This window comes from Sceloporus occidentalis, unplaced genomic scaffold (assembly GCF_023333645.1).
Source record: "Sceloporus occidentalis isolate IW3139 unplaced genomic scaffold, rSceOcc1.0.p SCAF_7, whole genome shotgun sequence".
In the NCBI taxonomy this organism is placed as follows: domain Eukaryota; kingdom Metazoa; phylum Chordata; class Lepidosauria; order Squamata; family Phrynosomatidae; genus Sceloporus; species Sceloporus occidentalis.
The window spans coordinates 57,987,828-58,008,672 of record NW_028316987.1 but is presented as its reverse complement, the minus strand read 5'-3'; the positions used below and the strand labels follow the sequence as shown (position 1 = coordinate 58,008,672).

The 20,845-nt window shown below is 40.7% G+C and overlaps 1 protein-coding gene across 1 annotated transcript; it reads right to left on the bottom strand.

Annotated features, from left to right (window-relative positions):
- Positions 1-444: 444 nt before the first annotated feature.
- Positions 445-20,124, bottom strand: SPMIP4 (sperm microtubule inner protein 4). Its single transcript, XM_089531348.1, is given in 8 exon segments — positions 445-1,437; positions 3,302-3,393; positions 4,064-4,261; positions 5,981-6,064; positions 9,510-9,610; positions 12,015-12,044; positions 17,099-17,269; positions 19,991-20,124. Coding segments are annotated over 8 exon segments (1,599 nt in total). The 3' UTR covers positions 445-648.
- Positions 20,125-20,845: the final 721 nt, after the last annotated feature.

The window sequence follows — 20,845 nt, the reverse complement described above, 5'->3', positions numbered from 1 at the left end:
GGTTTGCACAATCAGGAAATAAAAGGAAAAGAGCTACAGGCATTCATATAGCAGTACACAATGTCTCAGGAAGACTTTCTGGCAATGCTTTTTGCTTTTTAACAGATATACTCATTGTTCTGAGGATCTGTTGGGGGGATCATTTTGCAAGACAGGAAGGAGTTGTAGATAGAATATATTTTAAACAGAATATATTTTAAAAGGATGGGGAAAAATGCTTTTTCTGGGCCTGAAATGAATGGGGGAGGGAGATATAGAAAAATTGCTCATCTCACCCTCTAGTGGGCATAGAGAGTGTTTGGGGGAATCACCAAAAATTTGGGTGCATTTTAGGGCCTTGGGGAGCCCCAAACAATCTTCACGAATGGCACAAGACTTATGGACTGTACTGTCTCCACCCATGTCTCAGACTTTAGGGAGTCAGAAAAATGTAGAAATCTTTGGAAAAAGCTACCAGTAGTTCCTAGTTTATTTTCTGTCTGCCCCTGGTTTTGAGGACACTAGGTCAGTCTTTCATGTATTAATTGTGACTTAACACTTAACAGAGTGAACTCTAAAAGAGAGGGGGAAAAACACACAAATCAGCTGTAGTTGATGGAAACTCCAGTGGAGGTGTTATTGTTCCTTGTCTTCTGTTCTTTGAAAGGTTCAGTGATAGTAATAGGAATGAGTGCCCTGGAATTTGTGCCTTTTGCCTTCCCTGTCGTGATCCCGGAGGTCCCTTACTCCTCCTCGAGTTAGATCACTCAAACGCTTGATAGCATCTCCCTTTGAAAAAGAATATTGTATATCCAGCAACTTTGTCTGGGGCCGGGCCACCCCACAATTAGGAATCCATCCTGGTAATGAAGGGATGACTGGGATGACTTTCAGATCAGAAGCAAGTGAGGGATCCTGTTTGTCCATGGGTTTCCTAAAACATACATTTTTGGGACCCGGTTTACTGAGGATAACGGGATGGTGCCATACAATATATGCATTTAAACGGGAAGGTGGCAAATCTTCATAGTAAATAGAATCTGCAGTCTTCAGAAGTGGCTCTGGTTCAGGTGGAATGGCAAGTTGCCTTTGGTATAACTTGTCTGTTTTCCATGTATCTGTGATTTTCCGATACTTGTTCTGTGATGATGTCTTAAGTTGACTAATTTGTCCCTGATATGCTCTTTGAGGCTGAATCTGATCCTGAAGCAAGTATTCTCTCCTTCTCATTGCCCCGCTATCCACACCTAGATCCTGCTGAAATGCGCCCGGTGATGTTTTGCTTTTGTTCCACGCCACTGAGTTATTGATACAGTGAAGGGGAGGCCCATGAACATCTGAAGAGTCCTGCTGTTGAGGCTCTGAGTCTGAGATGTGACAAGGTTTGCCTTGAAGTTCACGGGCAATACGTCCTTCTAAGGGTCTTACTTGGGTAGTGGCTGATGGAAATGATTCCCTCTGAAAACAAAAGGTTTAAAGTCACTTGCCAAGCCTTTATATTTACATTGATCGTGACACAATACAGTTGCTAGAGTAAAACTAGAAATGACATTAAATATACCCAAAACATAAATGGCAATTAAGAACAAAAAGAACTGTATCAGCAAACATGGAGCTGATAATTATCAGGATCACAATAGGGGTGGTTGAGGTGGAGTTAACCTCAAAACAATCCTCAGTGAAACAGTTCAGTTGACACTGCTACTAATTTCCCCATTTTTCTGTCTGTGATCCTGATAAATTACCAGCTTTCCTTCAAAAATCACTATTTAAATGAATTCCACACTGCCAAAGACAGCGTGGGCTTAGTCTGGGTTTAATTGTGGCTGCTATGATGGGGTGTGAGGAGATATTTATGTCATTGTGTTGTAATTAAGTTTTCAAACTATATTTCTGTTTGATTGTATTTCTGTTTTTATTTGAATTACTGACAGTTGTTCTGAGTACTATTTTTGGCAGAAAAATGGCATTTGAATATGCAGAATGCACCCCCATTCCACTCCATGGGTGCGATTAGCTGAATACTGCTTGTGTGTCTTATCTATTAGCTACCCAGAGTGCTATTGGATACCCTGGTATTCTAAATGGGACTGTTGTTGTTAACTGCCCTTGAGTGGACCTAGACTCATCGCTACCTTGTGGATGAGACATCTCCAAAACTCCATGTTTTACACTGTTCTGCTTAAGTTTTGCAGACTCAACCCATGACCTTCCTAATTGACTTTAGCCATTTCTTGGCTTAATCACTGACAAATTATACTGTTAGATGTAGAAGTGATTTGTGGATGTATTCATATGAAAATATAAGCTCACATTGTGTCACCTGTGGTGGGTCATTTTGTGCAGCATTCTGCTTATTGTAAGATTTGTTTGCAATGCAGGGGGGCATGGCAGTATCCCTGACAGATGGTGGGACTCTAACCTATGCATAAATTCCTGTTGTAGACCCAAGATCACCATTTCCTGCAGCCATCTGTTCCATTGCCAGACAGTTTAGGCTGTTAAGAAGCATCTGATAATGCCTCTTTGCAATCACCACCCATTTGTACTAGTCCTCTCTTGAGAAATTATTTGTGCAATCTTCTATATGACAGTCCTTCAGATATTTGGATCTTCTAGTAACTTTGCGACTAACTGTGCTAAAGAAATTGTAGCATAAGCTTTGTAGGCTGCTTCTGCACTGCAGAAATAATGCTGTTTGACACCACTTTAACTGTCATGGCTCAATGCTAGGGAATCCCGGGAATTGTAGTTTGTTGTGGCAGCAGCACTCTCTGACAGAGAAGGCTAACTGTCTCACAAGGCTACAATTCCCAGAATTCTCTAGCATTGTGCCATGGAAGTTAAAGCAGTGTAAAACTCCGTTATTTCTGCAGTCCGGATGCAGTGAAGATGCCAAGAGGAGGGGGGAAGATCTACAGGTAGATGGGAAGAGGTCAGCTGAGATGCAGTGTGCTGCGTCTCCACAGAAATGCCTTCCTTCTCTATGTAATACTGAGTGATTAGATGCATCTGCATTGACTATTCACACAGCTGATAATGTGAATCTTTTAGGATCCTGGTTTTAGTGGGGTTTTTTTGTCACCTCCCCCAAAAGTGTATCGAGCACAGCATGTGAACAACACACTTTCTATCTGCATTCATTCAGGATTAGTTTGACTGTCTAGACAAGCCCTTGGTCTGATTCCACAGATAAATGGAGTGAGTTGTTGCCCAGGAAGGATCTTTATAATCAGACTATTTTAGGAGGTTTTTTAAAAGGTGATTTTAGGAGTTGTACTTTAGAAAGCTGTCGTCAGATGGTTCCTTTCCACATACTTACAAGCTCCACATCTTTGCCTAGTTCTCCAGTGGCTCTGCCTATGATTTTGGCATCATAGTCGTCCAGCAACAGCGGGTTCATGGAACCTGTGTCTTAAGTAAAACAAACTGGATATTAATTGAGGCAGAAATGGAACCCACCACTCTTCTGGAGTATCACCTGGTACAGTCCACACTCTGCAGTGACATCACTGCTAAAAGGGGTTTAAATATCCTAATGGTACCAGATTTTGGCAGATTTTGGAAAGTAAGTTGGGCCAGTCCTGGTTAGAACTTGGATAGAGACTGCCAATGAATGCATGTTCTGTAGGCTATATTTCAGAGGAAGGAACTAACGAAGGCATCCGTGAGAATTCCTTGCCTAAGAAAACCATATGAAATTTATGGGGTCACCATAAATGGACAGACGACCCTAAGGCACATACACACAATACCAACAATATTGGATATTAATGTATGGCAACACTGTTTTACTAGTGTACTAGTTTGAGGATTGAACTATGGCTCTGGAGACCAGGTTTGAATTCCCGCTTGGCCCTGGAAACCCATTGGGTGACCATGGGCAAGTCGCATACTCTTAGCCTCAGAGTAAGACAAAAGCATCCCCCTCAGCACATACTGCCACCACCACTCCCAAATAAAATCCAACCTGTGATAGGTTTGCCTTAGGGTTACAATAAGTTGGAAACAACTTGATGGCATACAACAGCAATAAACCTGCCTGCTTTGATGTTTAACACTTTGGATTGTTAAAAATCTGTACCTGTGTAATCACGTTTGTAAGTTGTCAGCCAGAGAGCCTTCTTGACATTCTCCAGCATATTAGCAGCTCTGTATGAGATATCAAGTTCTGGGGGCTTGACAGCTAATTTAGAGGATTCAGTGGATGAAGCATTTGGATCATAAGATGTACCATTTTCTTCTGCAAACTGAGAAATCATGTGTTAAAAATAAATACATTCTAATCAATCAATCAATTTATACCTCACCTTTCTCCTGCCAAGACACCTGGCCAAGGCTGCTTACATAATTTAAAATGTTTAGCTAAAAATGTACCATTACAAAGTTGTTGTTTTTTAAAACCCAGTTAAGCCTCAGTTTTATTTAAAGCATATAGAGTTATCTCTCCATTTTTGTGGGGGATCCGTTCTGGATCCCCATGTGAAAACGGAGGCTTGCACATATTCAAGTCTCATAGGATTGATAGCATGGGTGCTTATGCTATTGGAAATAGCAGAGATCGCCCTCCGCGGATATTCGAAGGTGCCAGATCCATGAGTTAGGAGGGGCCACTGTAGTTAAAACAGTTTAAAATACATTGAAAGCATAATTAAAGTTTAATAAGCATTTTGAATACCTTTCTGCCATATCAGTCAGAGGTATTCCTAAATAAAAAAAGTCTTAATCTTCTGGCAGCAAAGGGGAATCTGGACCTCCTGTGTGAGGGTGTTCCATAGGAGCAGTCACCAAGAAGGCTTTCTCTCATGTCTTCACCAACTGCACCTGTGATGGTGGTGGAACCAAGAGAAAGTCCTCCTCTGAAGACCTTAAAAAAATAAGAAGTTCACATGGGGAGATAGACAGTCTGTACAGATCGGCCATTTAGGCTAACCTGGGAGCAGAATTGGGGCTTGGCGTCCACATGATGCATATCCTGACTCTGCCCCCATGGTGGTGTGATGCTACACGCTATACCACATGGTGCATGGTGTCAAGGTGGTCTTCTGGTGCTGCATCTACATGGCACAGTGCCAAAAGAGCACAGAAAAACCGCACGCTGGCAGCTATGGAGCCCTTTCTGGGCGCAAAAAGGAGCCACTTTTTGTGCTGTGGAAAGATGAGATCAGGGCCACAGCATGTAGTTGATACAGCACTGATCCAGTGCTACAAGGGGCAGCTGCAGGCCCCACAGTTTCTTGGATAGTCTGGACTCAGACTGTGTAGGGCTTTAAAGGTCATAACCACCACCTTGAATTCTGCCCAGAAATGGACTGGTAACCTATGAAGTTGCTTCAACAGGGGGGTTATATGGCCACAGCATAAATGAGCCTATTTGAATGTTTGTTCGTGCATGACTGATTTGGAGATGAAGCAGTTTGCAAAATAAAATAGAAAACATTTAAAATTTTTCCTTATTGCTAAACTGTTGAATCTGAAATCCAGGCTTTCCATCCATATCTTGGAAAAGTTATTTTTCTAGACTCCCCAAAAACCCCACTGTTCTGGTTCAGTGAATTTTGGAAGTGTTATTCAAACAAGTAACATGTCCCAGCTCTGTCCCCACATAGGAATCCAGGGCTTTGAGTTGAATCAGTTCTCAGTCACTGCAAGATATAGTTTTCCATAATGTTGTATTGTAGCTGATGATTTAAATGTAGTTTAAATGGCCCCCACCATCTCTGTTTGGAATAGTTACTACCCCATTAGTTTTTCTTAGCTGGATACTTGATGAATGCTAGGAACGTGACAAGCTCCCTTAATGTTATTGTTAAACACTGTCCTATGTAATCAGTATTGCATGTACTGACTGGCAACAGATACTTGGGTTTTCAGACAAGGGTTTTCCACCAGTGAAGAATGCTGAGACCTGCAGTATGATTCCCATCTTTGATGTAGTTAGTGTTCCACTAACAAGTGTGGATACTGCAGTTGATATTATTCCAACTTTTGTATCTATTACCTACATGACAGGATCCATGTTGTCCTCTTACCTCTCCATTAATATTGAAAGCTCCATCAGCCCCTTTATTTCTTTGCAGATTACCTGTAGGATGTAAATGAAAAATACTGACTCATAGTATGGCATTCAAGAAGCTCAGACAAGAATACACTTCTCAGTTCTAGCCTGAGCTACAATGAAATACTTTTATTTTTCAAGAATTTTGCTGAAGTGCAGATTAACTGGATTGGCATCACTTGTGTACTTTCCTTCTCTTTTATTGTGGCTAAAAAGGAAAGCAAAAGCAAAACAATTGCATTTCTCTAGGTTTTATAGGTACATATAAAACCACTCCCCCTCACTGTAAATACAAAGTGGTGACATGTGAGGAGAGGGAGACTGACTTAAGAGAAACTAGCTTGGGAGAGTAAATTGTTATTATGTACCTTCCAGTCGACTTTGACCTATGACAACACTAGCATAGGAGTTTCTTGGCAAGGTTTGCCATTGCCTTCTAAGGCTGAAAGGATGTGATTTGCTCAAGATCAACAAGTTTGATTTTCTTTGGCTGATCGGGTCTCCTGGGCTCTTAGTCACATAACAACATCATGGTGGCTCTAATGAGTGAAGTGGAGGGGAGGGGAGAATTAAAAAAACGTTTTATCTATAGGGGAAAGAGTTTTATGAAATACAAATACATTGAGAATGAAATCTGGGGCAGCAAATAAGAGTTCCAGAGAATAATTTGGGGAAATACCTGCTACACCTTGCTACTTCTTGGAGTCAGCCATGCATATCATGGGGTTTCCCTATATGACTGTTCAAGGATTGGGCTCCGTATGAAATTTCAACCTTTTACAAAATTCTTTTAACAACAACTGTGAGCGAAAGGAGTGTACTTGAGAGACAGCTGCTTCAATACGTAACCTTTTCTAATGATTTTTCTGCCAGGCCTGGAACACAATAAATGAAGAGTGGGTAGGGTTGCCATGACCCGGGAACAAGCAGGACATTCCCATTTTTTTAGGGAGCAGCATGGTCCTGCCCCGCTTCCCTGTTTGTCCCAGGTGGTCAGGGCTCCAGTCTCCCGAGTCTTGCCCGGCCCTGCCTCATCTCCTTGCTGCCTTGCGTGCTTGGCACACGCGCTCCGACAAGGCTCAATGGTGGAGCAGAGGCTCAAGCTCCTCCAATTGGCCTGCCTCAAGAAGAGGAGGAGCTTGAGCCTCTGCTCCTCCACTGAGTTTGGAGCGCAAGGCAGCAAGGAGGTGAGGTAGTGGTGGGCAGCCACCCGGCCTCGGTATGGAGCTAAGGAGAAGGACGCCTTGCTGGGTGGGGCTTCCTTCCCCTCTTTGGCCCCGCTGCCCGGGATGGAGCTGAGGAGAAGGATGCCTTACTGCGGTGGGGCTTCCTTCCCCCTTTGGCGCCGCCGCCCGGGACAGAGCCAAGGAGGAGGACGCCTTGCCACGGCCCCGCTGCTCAGGACGGAGCCGAGGAGGAGAAAGAAGCCTTGCCATGGCAAGGCCTCCTTACCCTCTTTGGACCCGCCAGACCCTCAGGGTTGTTTTTGTGGTCCCCAGGGCCCTTCTGAGGCCATTTTTTTTTGCAAAAATATACCCCCCCCCCAGAATGCCCTCAGAAACATTCTAAGAGGTGTAGAGAGAATTTCCTCCACTTTTGGAACTCCCTTCCCCCACTAGGAATAAAAAACAAATTTTGTAAAAGTTTTTTTAAAAACCTACTCTGTAATGCTCCAAAATGCCTGCTGTGGGAGTGGGCTGCCTGCATTTCCACCACACTTAATGGATATTGAAACCCAAAACACGGTGAATATACCCCACACATTTCCAAGAGGCGTTTTGGATCAAAACATTTATTTATTTATTTATTTTTGAGGGAGCAAGTGTGGCCCTCCCAGCATTCTTAGGGGGGGGGGCTAAAGTGGACCCCTAGTCTTCCACAGTTGCTCCCACCTGCCTTAGAATATAGAGGATTATTGTCTACAGAGTAGGCCATGTGGCTACCCTTACCCAGAAATTCCTCAAGACAGTGTTCTCACGGCTGTAATTCTTAACCTGATAAGCTTTGCTTGGAATAGAACGTGTCCTCTGATGGTACCTTTGCAAAGCAAAAATAGAATCTCTGTGTCGCTCCACCTCCATACCTCTTAGGGTCAGTTGAGATTAAAATTTAGTTAGAACTGGAAAAATTACAAGGAGAGGAAAATTTTGATCCAAATTTTGTGTATAGAGTTTAGCAAGCTACATTGTTAGGCAAAGGTGACACTGCCTTCAGTATTCCTATTAGCTACCAAAACGAGCATTTTAATTTAACTTGACCAGCTGGTTAATATCATTAATCTCTAATGAGTAAACACTTCTTAAACACTTTAGCATGTGTAACCATGGAGTCAGACTGGATTTATTAGTCTGGGGCTTTGTCTTTATCACATTGTCTCCAGATGCCTATAATCCATTTATTTGTTTATTGATAACTCTTCAATGTGATTTCCAGAAAAGTTTTCAAAAAACAATTAACATTATCCATTAAAATCTCTTTCTCTGTTCTTGTAAGTCGAACTCAAATCCATTTGAATGAACTCCCCCTGCTGACTATTTCAATAAATAATACATTGTCTGTTTAGGATGGATTTTCACCACAGATGTTGAAGGAGAATCTATTTAAAGTTTGCAGACCCAAAACACATTGAACTGATGGAGATTTTGTACTGAAATGGTGTTGGGTTTATTTTGTAACAGAACTTTGGGAAACTAGATCTAAGTTTTAAAATTATGTGACCACATTATGTCATGTTGATAAAGGATTCTGTATTGACTCTTAGGGTCACCATAAGTCAGAAATGACTTGAAGGCACACAACAACAACTGACTCTCATGCCTCCTCTTCAGCTGGTTTCTGCTTTAGTCTAAGAATATTTTCCTTCATTATACTAATGTTAATGTATTAATATAATCAACACTCAAACAGAATTTGTGGAGGTCCAGAAGCTGAACATTTCCACCTTATTCCTTCCTTTTCTGTGGGTTATAACACAGCTGTCAAAAGATAGGTACAGTAATGCAATACTCATGTACCTCTTTCAGCCCCTACACTCCAATAATGTTCAGAGTTGTCTTAATGTTATGAATTCTGTGGTGTGCTGGCTTACACAAGCAGAAGTGATTTTGGGTTGTGATAGCTAGTTTCTGGTGAGGCTATTTTTGAATATTTTGTGGGGTTTTTTTGGGTGGATTTAGGAATATGGGTAAATGAGTACAAACTGTTGCTCGGAGAGTGGCAGTTCAGCATTTTTGTGTGCATTGGATTTTTTTAATTTTGGGGGAGTAAGAGGAAATTTTGGCATCTTGAGAGCGTGCTGGAGGCTGTAAATAAGTCCCCTAGGGCCACTTGGGGCAGACAGACCATACTTTCCCCAGCCCTTGTGTACAGCTATCCCGTATGCACACATTTTATTAATCTCTAACTGTTAAAAAAGAATAGCAGACACCAATAACGTAAAACAAAAACCTAATAGAAAAGAGCTATGCTTTACCTTTGATATCAGGACTGCCATGGATATAGGGATGAAAAGGCCGATAGCGGTTCTCCACAAGGTATGTCCCTGATGTCTTATTCTTTGCATCCTTTACACATCTAAAGAACACCACATATTATATACATATTTCACAAGGAGACACAGTAAGTTAATGTACAGTAGGGGTATGTAGTTAGTTCAGATTGGAACGTGGGCAACAAAATAGATTTTTTTTGTCTTCTACATATGTTGGTTTCTCTCTGTCTTAAAACAAATAATAAAAATAATAAGAAAATACAATAATGTAGATCCTATGAACTGTATTTAAAAACAGGCCATTCTGTTGGCTATGGAAGGAAATAGATCTACAAACTCAGGTTCTTCCAAACCTGACAGAAGAAGTTTCACTTGTAGTGTTCATGTTCAATTGCAACTAACAGCTTTTCCTTCAACAATTTTATCTGCATTTTACTTATATTATAGAGATAAAGTGATGCCTAAGAATTTTCTATAAGAGGAGGAGGCATTCCCGTACAATTTGTCTTGTCTCCCCTAATATGTCATCCCCATGCATTTACCCTTCTCCACATGTGGAGAATTCAAATGCATTTCTGTTTTGTTTCTCACTGGTCTTTTGCACACTTTCAGAAGTATAGGGGTAGACACTGTCTGAGTCTGGAACTAGCAGAGATTTGGAGAGAAGGATGGAGTAACCAGTAGTCTCAGTCAAGACTCACCATGTGAAATGATGCACTTTAGCTATAGGGAACTAATTATACCGAGAGCTTATCTTGGGCAAGCCATGCAGAGAAGGGCAGGGGCTATGCAGGAACAGAACTTATGTGAAGAGTAAGGAATCTCTTTCAACCTGAGGACCAAATTCAATGGCTGGGAGATTCTGTGGGCCCAAAGATATGTTAGTTTATACCCCAATACATGTTATCTTAAAGGTCTTCCTACCATTTGCTGTAACACGGGATAGGTACTTCAGTCTTTTTGAATGAAAGAGAAAAACTATACAACAATTAGGAAATCACCAAAAAATGATGCACAGGAAAGGGAGCATAGCCAAAGGGCCATACAGAAATTCCAGGCTTAGATCCATTCAGAGTGTTTGAGGCTTCTTGGTTTGCTCTCTGGCACAGTTTTCATTCCTTTCCAAAGAAGTTCTGTATGAGACATTACAGGTGGACCATTCATAGTCTAATCATTGATCTACTGCAACACAACAGTATTGTCTCTTTACTTTTCATTTGAGGAAACTAGCAAGCACGCGCTGTAATTTTCTAGCAAAAATAAATAAATAAAATACATGGACCTTCCTCACTCACCCCCATAAAATTAAGGAGGTTTGAATTTTGCCTGTCAGCCAGCTTCTGAGTTTTTCAGGAGCTCTTTTTGCCCCATTGCTATGGTGGGAAGAGCTTGGAACCTGGATAGTAACATCAACCAGTCAGATAAGTTTAGGCTCAGAATTTATAACAGTAATGTGCATTTGGCTTCACTTTCTTCAAAATGTGGCAATCCAGCCCTGCTAGAATTGGAGGTGCTCCTGTTTATTCTGCTGGATGGAGGCCTAAAATTCTGCAAGAAATTCCTGCTCTTATGACACCAACTGCCAGGGGAAAGAATAGATGGCCATAAACTCTTCTGTGTGTACAATGCTTGTAAAAGTTGGGCCCGTTACAGACGGCGGTCTGTAACGTCCACACCGGCCTCACTCCTAGCATGTGACGGGGCGTAATAATGGCGGCGCCCTATACACACAGGTGCTGCCATTATTATGTGTCGGACACATAGCGTCCACACGTCGCACGGCGCTTATGACGTCGCGAGTGCACCACTGGCGCCTCGCAGCACCCTTTTTGCTCCGCACGGGAGCCGCGCGGTTTGGCTGCTACAGCTCCCTCGCGGAGGAACCAGCAGCGCCAGCAGACCACCGATTTTAGGCGGTCTGTAATGCGCCTTAGTTACCCCAAATGGCAATTCACCAGCATGGCCATTGACTACGTACCCCAGATGTATTGAACATTTCTGTGCATTTTGATCTTTGAACTGCTTTAGAGAGAAGTTAAGGATAAAAAGCAAGCAGTTAAGTGTAAAATATAGCCTACAGCAGAAAAGTGCTTTTTTTTGTAATCTGAAAATATATCTGAATCTCAAAATCAAATGTTGTTAAATCTAGTTGGTCTCAGATCAACTCTCAGAATAGATACTGGCCATGTTTATTAAGGGGTCATGAGATGGGCTCCAAAAAAGTAATCTTTTAAAACAGGGAACTGGTCCCATTTTCTTGTATATTTCTTTTCAACTAAAAGCCTGCTTGCAAAGGCAATTTTCTCCATAAGCACTAGACAAAATTCTTATAGTATGCCACTTCTCTACAGAACATAGACTCCACCGTATTATGTCATGTTGTCATCCAAACCATTCCCCTTCAGTTCATGAGGTGTGTTTGGAGATTCTGACAGATGGCATTCTGCAACACAAGCTTTATTTTAAGATGAAATGATGTATACTTACTGCACTGAATTTTCTGTTAGGTCAGGAAGTCTGTCATAAGAGAGAGACAAAGCAATTTTTTTCATTATTTTATTTCACATGTATTCTACTTAAGTTCATGCATACAGACATGTGGTAGCTGAATGATCAGGGAAATAGATTGTACCCATGAATTCTTGCACTGGATACTTACATACAGTTGGTAAAAGTGTAGAGTCATGATGGCTGGGCATAATTCAAGGGAAATTGTAATAGGAGTGTTTTGATCACTCTAGCTCTGTCTGATAGAATAATTTAAGTGAGAGGAGATAAACCTTCTCCCCAAATGACCATATCAACTACTGCCATTGACTCATGGTGGCCCTGTGGGCCCTGTGCATGAGACATCTCCAAGCCCTCCTATCCTCCACTGCTCTGCTTAGGTCTTGTAGACTCAGGCCCATGACCTCCCTGGTTGAGTCTAGCCATCTGGCATTTGGTTTTTCTCTCTATCTACTGCCTTCTATGTTTCCTAGCATTATTGTCTTTTGTAATGAGTCATGTCTTCTCATGATGTGGCCAAAGTATGACAGCATCAATTTAATCACCTTGGCTTCCAGGGAGAGTTCAGGCTTGATCTGTTCAAGGAACCATGTGTTTGTCTTTTTGGCTATCCATGGTAGTCTCAGCACTCTTCTCCAGCACCATATCTCAGATGAACTGATTTTATTTTTATCGACTTTCTTCACTGTCCAGCTCTCACATCTGTACATGGTGGTGGGGAATACAATGACTTGGACAGTTCTCAGTTGTATATCTTTACTCTTCCTGATCTTGCTTAGTTCTGTCATGACTGCCCTTCCCATTCCTAATCTTCTTCCTATCTCAGCCTCTGCTCTGATTAATGTTTGATCCAAGATCCAGGAAAGCTTTATCTCCTCCAAAAAAACTTTTATATGCCTATCCTTTCAGCCCTAGAGGATGCAGCACATACAGTGACTACAAAATACTAGGTGTATGGTAGGGGCCAATAAGGGAAAACAAAGAAGATGGAGAAATAGAATGTAGTATTTTGGAAGTATTTTGCTGTTATAGATTAATTTTTCTCTGTTGCCCACAATTATAACATTAAAAATATTTGTGTGAGACCTAGCTATACTTAAAAGGCAATTCAAGAAACAACAAATAGCAATCTAGCTGTCTTTTGCACATGCTAAAACAATTCACGAAATGTAATGTGTTCATTTTCATGTATTCTGCATCTTGTGTAAAGGAAAGTTGTTCTTAAAAACTCAGAGTCAAGTGGAACTGAACTTGCACCTGTTTACTATAGAGACTGTAAAATGATTCACTGTTGCACAAAACTATAAAGTGATTCATTGCTATTTAAATATTTACAGTAGAGCATGAGACTATAGGTTAGGGATGTAACTTCAAAACATTTTTCTTCAGGTGAGCCAATGTAAATAATTGGTCATGAAGAATATCCAAGTTGTTTTTGTACATTTGTGTAAAATGTGCAGTATTAGAAAAATGTGTCCATTCACCTTTAATGGTCCATGCTTACAGCTCTCTTAAGTCAAATCTATTTGTCCACTTGAAAACCCATAACAAAAGAAGTCCCAACAACAGATGAATGGATGAAAAAAATGCTAGAAGCCATAGAAATGAATGTACTGACAAATGCAATACAGAAAACGCCTCGAGAAGAACATGGAAAAAACATGGAAGATCTTCATTGATTATTGTAAAGAAATGTGGAGTTATTAGAAATAGCATAAGCTCCTTAAATCAAAAACAAAATGAAAATTAGGAAAAAGTTTGAAGTAACAAGGGCCTGTTCCAGACTGCCAAAATAAAGCTGCTTCGGGTCTCTTTGGAGGTATGCTATTTAAATGATGCATGCATCCTAAGAATCCGGAAGCTGCACCAAAGCTGCACTCCAGTGCTTAGGAACGGAGTGTGGCTTTGGTGCGACCTCCGGACTCTTAGGACCCATGCATCATTTAAATAGCATACCTCCAAAGAGACCCAAAGCAGCTTTATTTTGGCCGTCTGTAACAGGCCAAGATCTTTATAAAGAGAAATGGTAAAGATATAAGAGTACACACACCAAATACATAGTGTCAAAGGAAGTTATGTAAACAGGAAACAATAAAATATAATATCGAGTCAAATATTGGAGGGAAAAGGGTGTGGGTGGGGAAGGGAATAGAAAATGTAAAGAATGTAAAGAATATACAAGACATGTAAAAGATACTTTTAAATAATAGTAATAAAAAAGAGTTTAGTGAAACTAGAGTCCTCAAATTGAAACTCATATACTTAAAAAGAATTAGGTAGGTAGACATAGAGGGGCGTTGGATTTCACCACCATCATACCATGAATATTTCTCTGATAAAGTTATACAGCAAATTTTTGTCTTTCAACACCATATCATAAAAATTCTCACACTCCGTGGCACATTCTCCGTGGCATATTCTAATTTTCATGCATACTGGTTTGTTTCAGCATAAGTTAAACTGAGCACCTCTTCTTAACTGCCATTCTATGGGTAGTCATGGTTGTAAATCAGAAATGTGGAACAAGTGGCCCTCCACTGGTTGTTGTGACTGCAGTTCCCATCATCCTTCACCACTGGCTGTGTTCGCTAGGACTGATGCAAGCTGCAATCCAACAACTTCTAGTGGGTGAAAAGTTCCTCACCCTTGCTGTAAAAAGGAAAATTAGTAAATAGGATACCACTTTTGTGTTTCATGCATTTCCATTTCTACACATGTTTACAAAAAAAGTGCAACTCCTGGGATGTTAAGTGGGGCTTATTCCCAAGGAAATGTATATGGGACTGCAGCTCTATTAAATCAGTAGTGCTGCTGACATATAGAATTTTAGGTTGGATGAATTTACCTCCAGTCCCACAGGTATTTAAGCAGAGTGGAGTGAGAAAATCTGGGGATGGGTTTGTTTTGGGGACAGCTTGATTTCATTGTTCAAATAAAAAACAGCTTGCATGCATGCATTACCAGCGCTATGTAACTATGGTTTTCATATGATGTAAAGTGAGGTGGTGAAATAAAGGAATATACATATGAATCATGTTTTCATTTAGACTACATCCCCATGTTGTAGTCCAGGGGTGAAACTGACAAAAAGTCTTTGTGTAATTTGCCATCTACTTAAGAGCAAGATCAACCTGTCTGTTCATGTGGCAGAAAGAGGTGAAGTGGCAGAATACACTGTATCACTTCAGAGGTGGTGGATTGTGTTTATGAAATGTTATGTAATTCATAGCAAGGAGGAAAGCAATGCATTGTGAAACAGGCTTGTTTAGAAGCTTTCTCCCACCCAGATGTAATAGTGAGAGTAGTTTATTGGGTGGGCAGTTCAAGTGTGTTTTCCCCTACCTACAGTCTAAAGCAGAATAGCCTAGTCTATCATCTAATCCTGCCATGTGTGCAGACCAGGTCTAAGCTATATAGACCAGGAGTGAGGAAACCCTGGTTCCTCCACTTGTTTGGACTACAACTCCCATAATTCCTTCCCATTGGCCATGTTGGCTGGGGCTTTGGGGAACTGAATGCCAAAACATCTGGAGAGCCAAAAGTTCTGCTTCCCTGATCTAGCTTGCATTTTTTCAACATTTCTGGATGTGATATTCTAAAAAAACAGTATGTCAACACAATAAGGAACATCATAAGTGAAATAAACACATCCTAAAAAAAGGATCCTAATAATAAAATCAAAACATGAACAAGTATTGAGCATGATTTTGGATGGATTGTAGTAGCTGTTCCTGGAACATATCCTGGAAAAGCCCTTTGCATTATTCTTTCTCAGTAATATAAACATTCAAATTGGAATACAGTATTAACATCTACCTTGGTTTTAAAGTCTGCAACTTTGCCTGTTTTGGTGCCATCAGGTGGTGAAACTATATAGTGCATTCGTAATTGTGCAGTACATGGAATTAGCTCTGATTTTTAAACAGGAGCAAAGAGAACCATTTTATACAGTTATTGACCCAGCAATGCTTAAGCCCTGCACTAAAATGTAAAGCAATAGCTACAGCACTCTAACTTCATCACCTGAACTTCATATTGCTTAGCCTCAGATCCCCTCAAGCCTATTATTATTATTATTATTATTATTATTATTATTATTATTAAACTTTATTTCTAAAGCGCTGTAATTATCTGCGTTTGCTTTGCTTATCTGCGTTAATATTTTCCCTGTCCTGAAGCAACTGTTCTCTATTAGCTTGTTATTTGTATTTTGCCTGTACTGTTTGCCATTTATGAAACCTACCAAAATGTTTGCTGTTCCTCAGTGTAATCACTGGATATACAGTATTTTAATTCTTGTGTGTGTTTGATAAAATGCTCCTTTAGATAGCACTGTGTAGCTATAGATTATTAACGGATTATTAACTCCAACCTACTTAAGACACACAACTGCCAAGTTCACCTGCTCCCTTATTGGTGTGTATACTCAGAACATATGTGAATTCATAGAGATGTTCTAAGAGAATACCTTGTAACATAATGAAATTCCTCATTTTTCTAGAGGTAGTGAATTTTTTTTAGGTCAGCCCCCCCACCTTTTGGATGATTTGAGCACATGGCCAGAGTGGGGAGAGAGTGAGAAAGCATAATGTTGGGAAAGAGGGTAACATTTGAGGTAGGTTGGCATGTTATTATTTGAGGTGGGTCATCACCCGTCCTCCCCCCCCCCCAGGAATTTTCTCAGAAAGACTGGGCAGCAAAATGCATTTTTAAAAAATTATACGGCAATTTAAAATTGTGTGTTGGGAGGGGGCAGAGAGAAAGAGGAAAGGGATGTGTCTCTCTTTCTAGTTTTCTCTATCTAGTCAGCATGGAGTAATGCTTTGAGTGCTGGACTAGGAATCTAGGAGATCAGGACCATGGAAAACTGCTAGATGACACTGGGCAAGTTACACTTTCCGCCTTAGAAGAAAGCAGTAATAGACCTCTCCTGAATAAATCTTGACAAGAAAACCCTATGAAAGAGTCAGTTTGAAGGCATGACACTCCAGTATTTCCAAATTTGCTTCTGGATTCAAACAATATCTAGTCATCCAGAGGTATGATGAATGCCAGTAACTTACCTTTGTGCTGCATCTTTAACATTGTCATAGCAGTGGTGCTCATGGTTGAACTTGTAAGGTGGCTCATATTTCCTGTGAGATTCTGGTAACATGAGCTGATACACTGGAGATTCCTGACCTCCTTTCATGACAGGCTTGCACAATTGAAATGTTTCCCTTAATTCCTCATACCTGAAATCAGATCAAATATTCTGAAAGAGCATTTGCAACCATATGATGTTAAAAACCAGCTGTGGACAATTTGATTTCAAAAGCCCCAACCTGTGGCAAAAGTAACTGATCCCTCCCCTGGGTATAGAGAGTGAGAAGAAGGGGGGGGGGGGAGGATTGCAAAACTGTGACTCCATTCATTTTTTTTACCCTGGCCACACTCTCCTGGCATCAAATCTACCTCCCTGCCCATCAGCAAAATGTGGCCCAGACAGATTACCCTGTGGAAATTTATGCTCCCAATAAGAAAAGTCTCTTTGTCCTCCTTTGCTAACAAGTTAAGCTTGTTTTGTAGTCTAGTTGCTAAAGACTTGCATGTCAGTATTTTTCATCCCTTTTAATACATTTAGCCTAGTTGAAAAGTGCATAGCAAATCAGTATGTCCCATGTTGCAAGCTAAAATTGATTGACAAATTTTTCAAGAATTAGAAAGTATTTCTCTGCTTTAAAGATAATGATCTTTTAAATATGTGCAAGTTCCCTTTAGCATTTCGTACACTCAAAGTTATCTGGATGTTGTTCATACCAGAATGCTGGCTCAAGTGGGCTTTAGTTTGATCCAGCAAGGCAGTTTTTGTGTTCTTGGCATTAAAAAAAAGCATCATTATTGGATCATGGGACTGAGTAGGCTGAAACTAAAGAAAATGTTAATAAATCATGCATGACTTTTTTCTCCAGATAAGTAGACTCAAAGAGTAATCTCTTTGTCCTAGAGTTAAAAATGCATGTTACAAACAATGGTGGTGGACCAAGCAGAGAAATGTGATCCCCCATATTGTCATGACTTTATCTCTCATGATTTAACAAAATAGTACAAAGCTAAAGTGAGGAAGGAACAGTGGCATCACTAGGGGGGCATTGGGGGTACGGACCGCACCAGGTGACATTCTAAGGGGGGGGGGTGACACCACTTCTCAGACCTCTGCCTTTGGGCAGAAATGGACTGTGATGTTTGCCTGCGTCCCTTTAAAATGCTGAAGGGAGAATGTAAGTGGGCTGAGGCTTAGTGGGAGGAGAAAGGACAGGCCCTAGTTTTTAAATTTAAATTTTTTAAAAACAAAATCTTTAAAAAACATCACATTTTACCAAATTTTCACTTCAGCTACATGAAACTCTGTATATTCCCCCTGAAGACACAGGTTTGCAGTTTGGGAGTACTCTTGGACTCAGCTTTGAACCTGGAGGCCCAGATTTCTGCTGTGACCAGGAGTGCTTTCACACATTTAAAACTTGTGTGCCAGCTGCGCCCATTCGTTGAGAAGCCAGATCTGGCCACGGTGGTACATGCCTTGGTTACATCACGTTTGGACTACTGTAATGGGCTCTACATGGAGATGCCTTTGAAAAGTGTTCAGAAAATTCAGCTGGGTCAAAGAGCTGCTGCCAGGCTGTTAACAGGGGCAGATTACAGAGACCATACAATGCCCCTGTTGAAACAGCTTCATTGGCTACCAGTTTGTTTCCAGGCACAATTCAAGGTGCTGGTTATTACCTACAAAGCCCTACATGGCTCAGGTCCACACTATTTGGCAGATCGTGTCTCCTGGTATGAACTGGTTCAGACTCTGAAATCCTCTGGAGAAGCCCTTCTCTCCGTCCCAACACCATCACAAACACGGTTGGTGGAGACATGAGAGAGGGCCTTCTCAGTGGCTGCCCCTAGACTCTGGAACTCCCTGCCCAGGGAGATCTGAATGGCTCCCTCCTTGATGGCCTTCCATTGGCAGGTGAAGACCTACCTCTTCACACAAGCGTTTAAGGAATTGCTATAAGGACAGGCTGGGATATTGGACCATTTTAAAAAATTGATACAGTTTTTCCCCTCTCTATATAGTTTTATCTTTTTAAAATATGTTTTATTCTTTTAATAACTATCTGTTTTAATACCGTAATAATTTAATTCCTTTTTAATTTGCTTTTTTAAAAAATATTTTTAATTGTACTGTTTTTAATGTTGTGAAGCTTCTCTGAATTCCAGTCCTGGGAAAAAAGCGGGATACATTTAGGCTCTGTGTATTATATTGCAATTTAAAGGTATAATTTTAATTTTGCTAGTTGTTTATGTAGCAACTATTATCATTACAGTCAGTAATATACAGGAATTATGATTAGTGAGTAACATTAGTACAAAAAATATTACTAAGGATTCTGTGTTGTGTAGTATGGAAGGAAGTCAGTGAGGTGGGGTAACAGGATAAGTTACTGCACCGGGTGACATCAAACCTAGTGACGCTACTGGGAGGGAAACAACATTTGTGGACACTCCCTCAGTCTCAGAGGAAAGCAATGGCAAAGCCCCTTTCAACAAAGCTTGCTAAGAAAGCCCTGTGATATTAGGGTCACATACATTAGAAATGAATTTAAGAATCATCGATGTGGTTGAGTTGGGCAAGAAGTCATTTACAAAGATGGTCAACAACATTGTGCCCAAAATAGAACTCTGCAGCACTCCATCTAAATTCTCTCCAAAGTGATGAGGAACCATTTGTGACCACTCCTTGGATTTGGGCCACAAACCAGCTAAAAATCCACCTAACAATGACACTGTCTAGCCTATAGCGTCTAGCATTCCCTGTAAAAATATCACAGAGAGCCTTTCTGCAATCAGGATTGCAGCCATAATGAGCCTATTTTTACTATCCAACCATACCAAATACTGATGAAATAAAAATAATTTCTTACCTCTCTGGTGATATAACAGGGCCTGGAGGGATATGGAGTGGAGTCAGGTGATTAGCCGATTCCAAAGTTTTTGTTACTAAATCTGATGCATCTTGCACATCATTGTAAAAGGACATGCCTGGATGCACCTCCATCTTGAACAGCTGTAGGAAGGATTCATATACAGGCGATTTGGTGGTTTACAAGACCAGCTTCTGTGTTTGCTCAGATTAGACATTAAAGGTCTGCTTGCAAAAGTAACTAGAAATGACTTTGTGACAGAGCCCACTTTTCAGATTGCAACACAACATTAAAAGAGTTTGGATAAATAAACAAGCATTTAGTGATGAACACAAAAAGGGAAAACTTGAAAATAATAGAATTTCTGAAAAAGAAGCTGCACTTTTTGCACATCCAAAGGGTCACAATTTCAGATAAAGGCAAAGTCTTGCATTGAAGGACATGTATGACAGGGGAACTGGAGGACCCCGCCCCCCGCTTTCAATCTTTATGCATTATTTTGAGAGGAATATGTATGTAAGACAGTTGCTACAGAAAGAAGTTAAATCAGTTGCTACTGGTGGCTATGCCATGAACATTTGTACCAGTTTGTTGTAGGAACATCAGACAGTCACTCGTGTATGTTGTGTTGGTCCAGATGCCCCTGGTGTTAAATGACATCTCATTACTTTTTATTTTATGAGATAGCATTTCAAGATAGGAAAGGCAATAAGATATGTCATTTCAACACAAAGTAGGCTTTTGTTTATTTGTTGATGTTTCTGTGTGCCTTCAAGTAGTTTATGGCAACCCTAAAGTGAAACTATGATGGAGTTTTCTGGGGCTGAGTGTGTGTGACTCGCTCATGGCTGAACA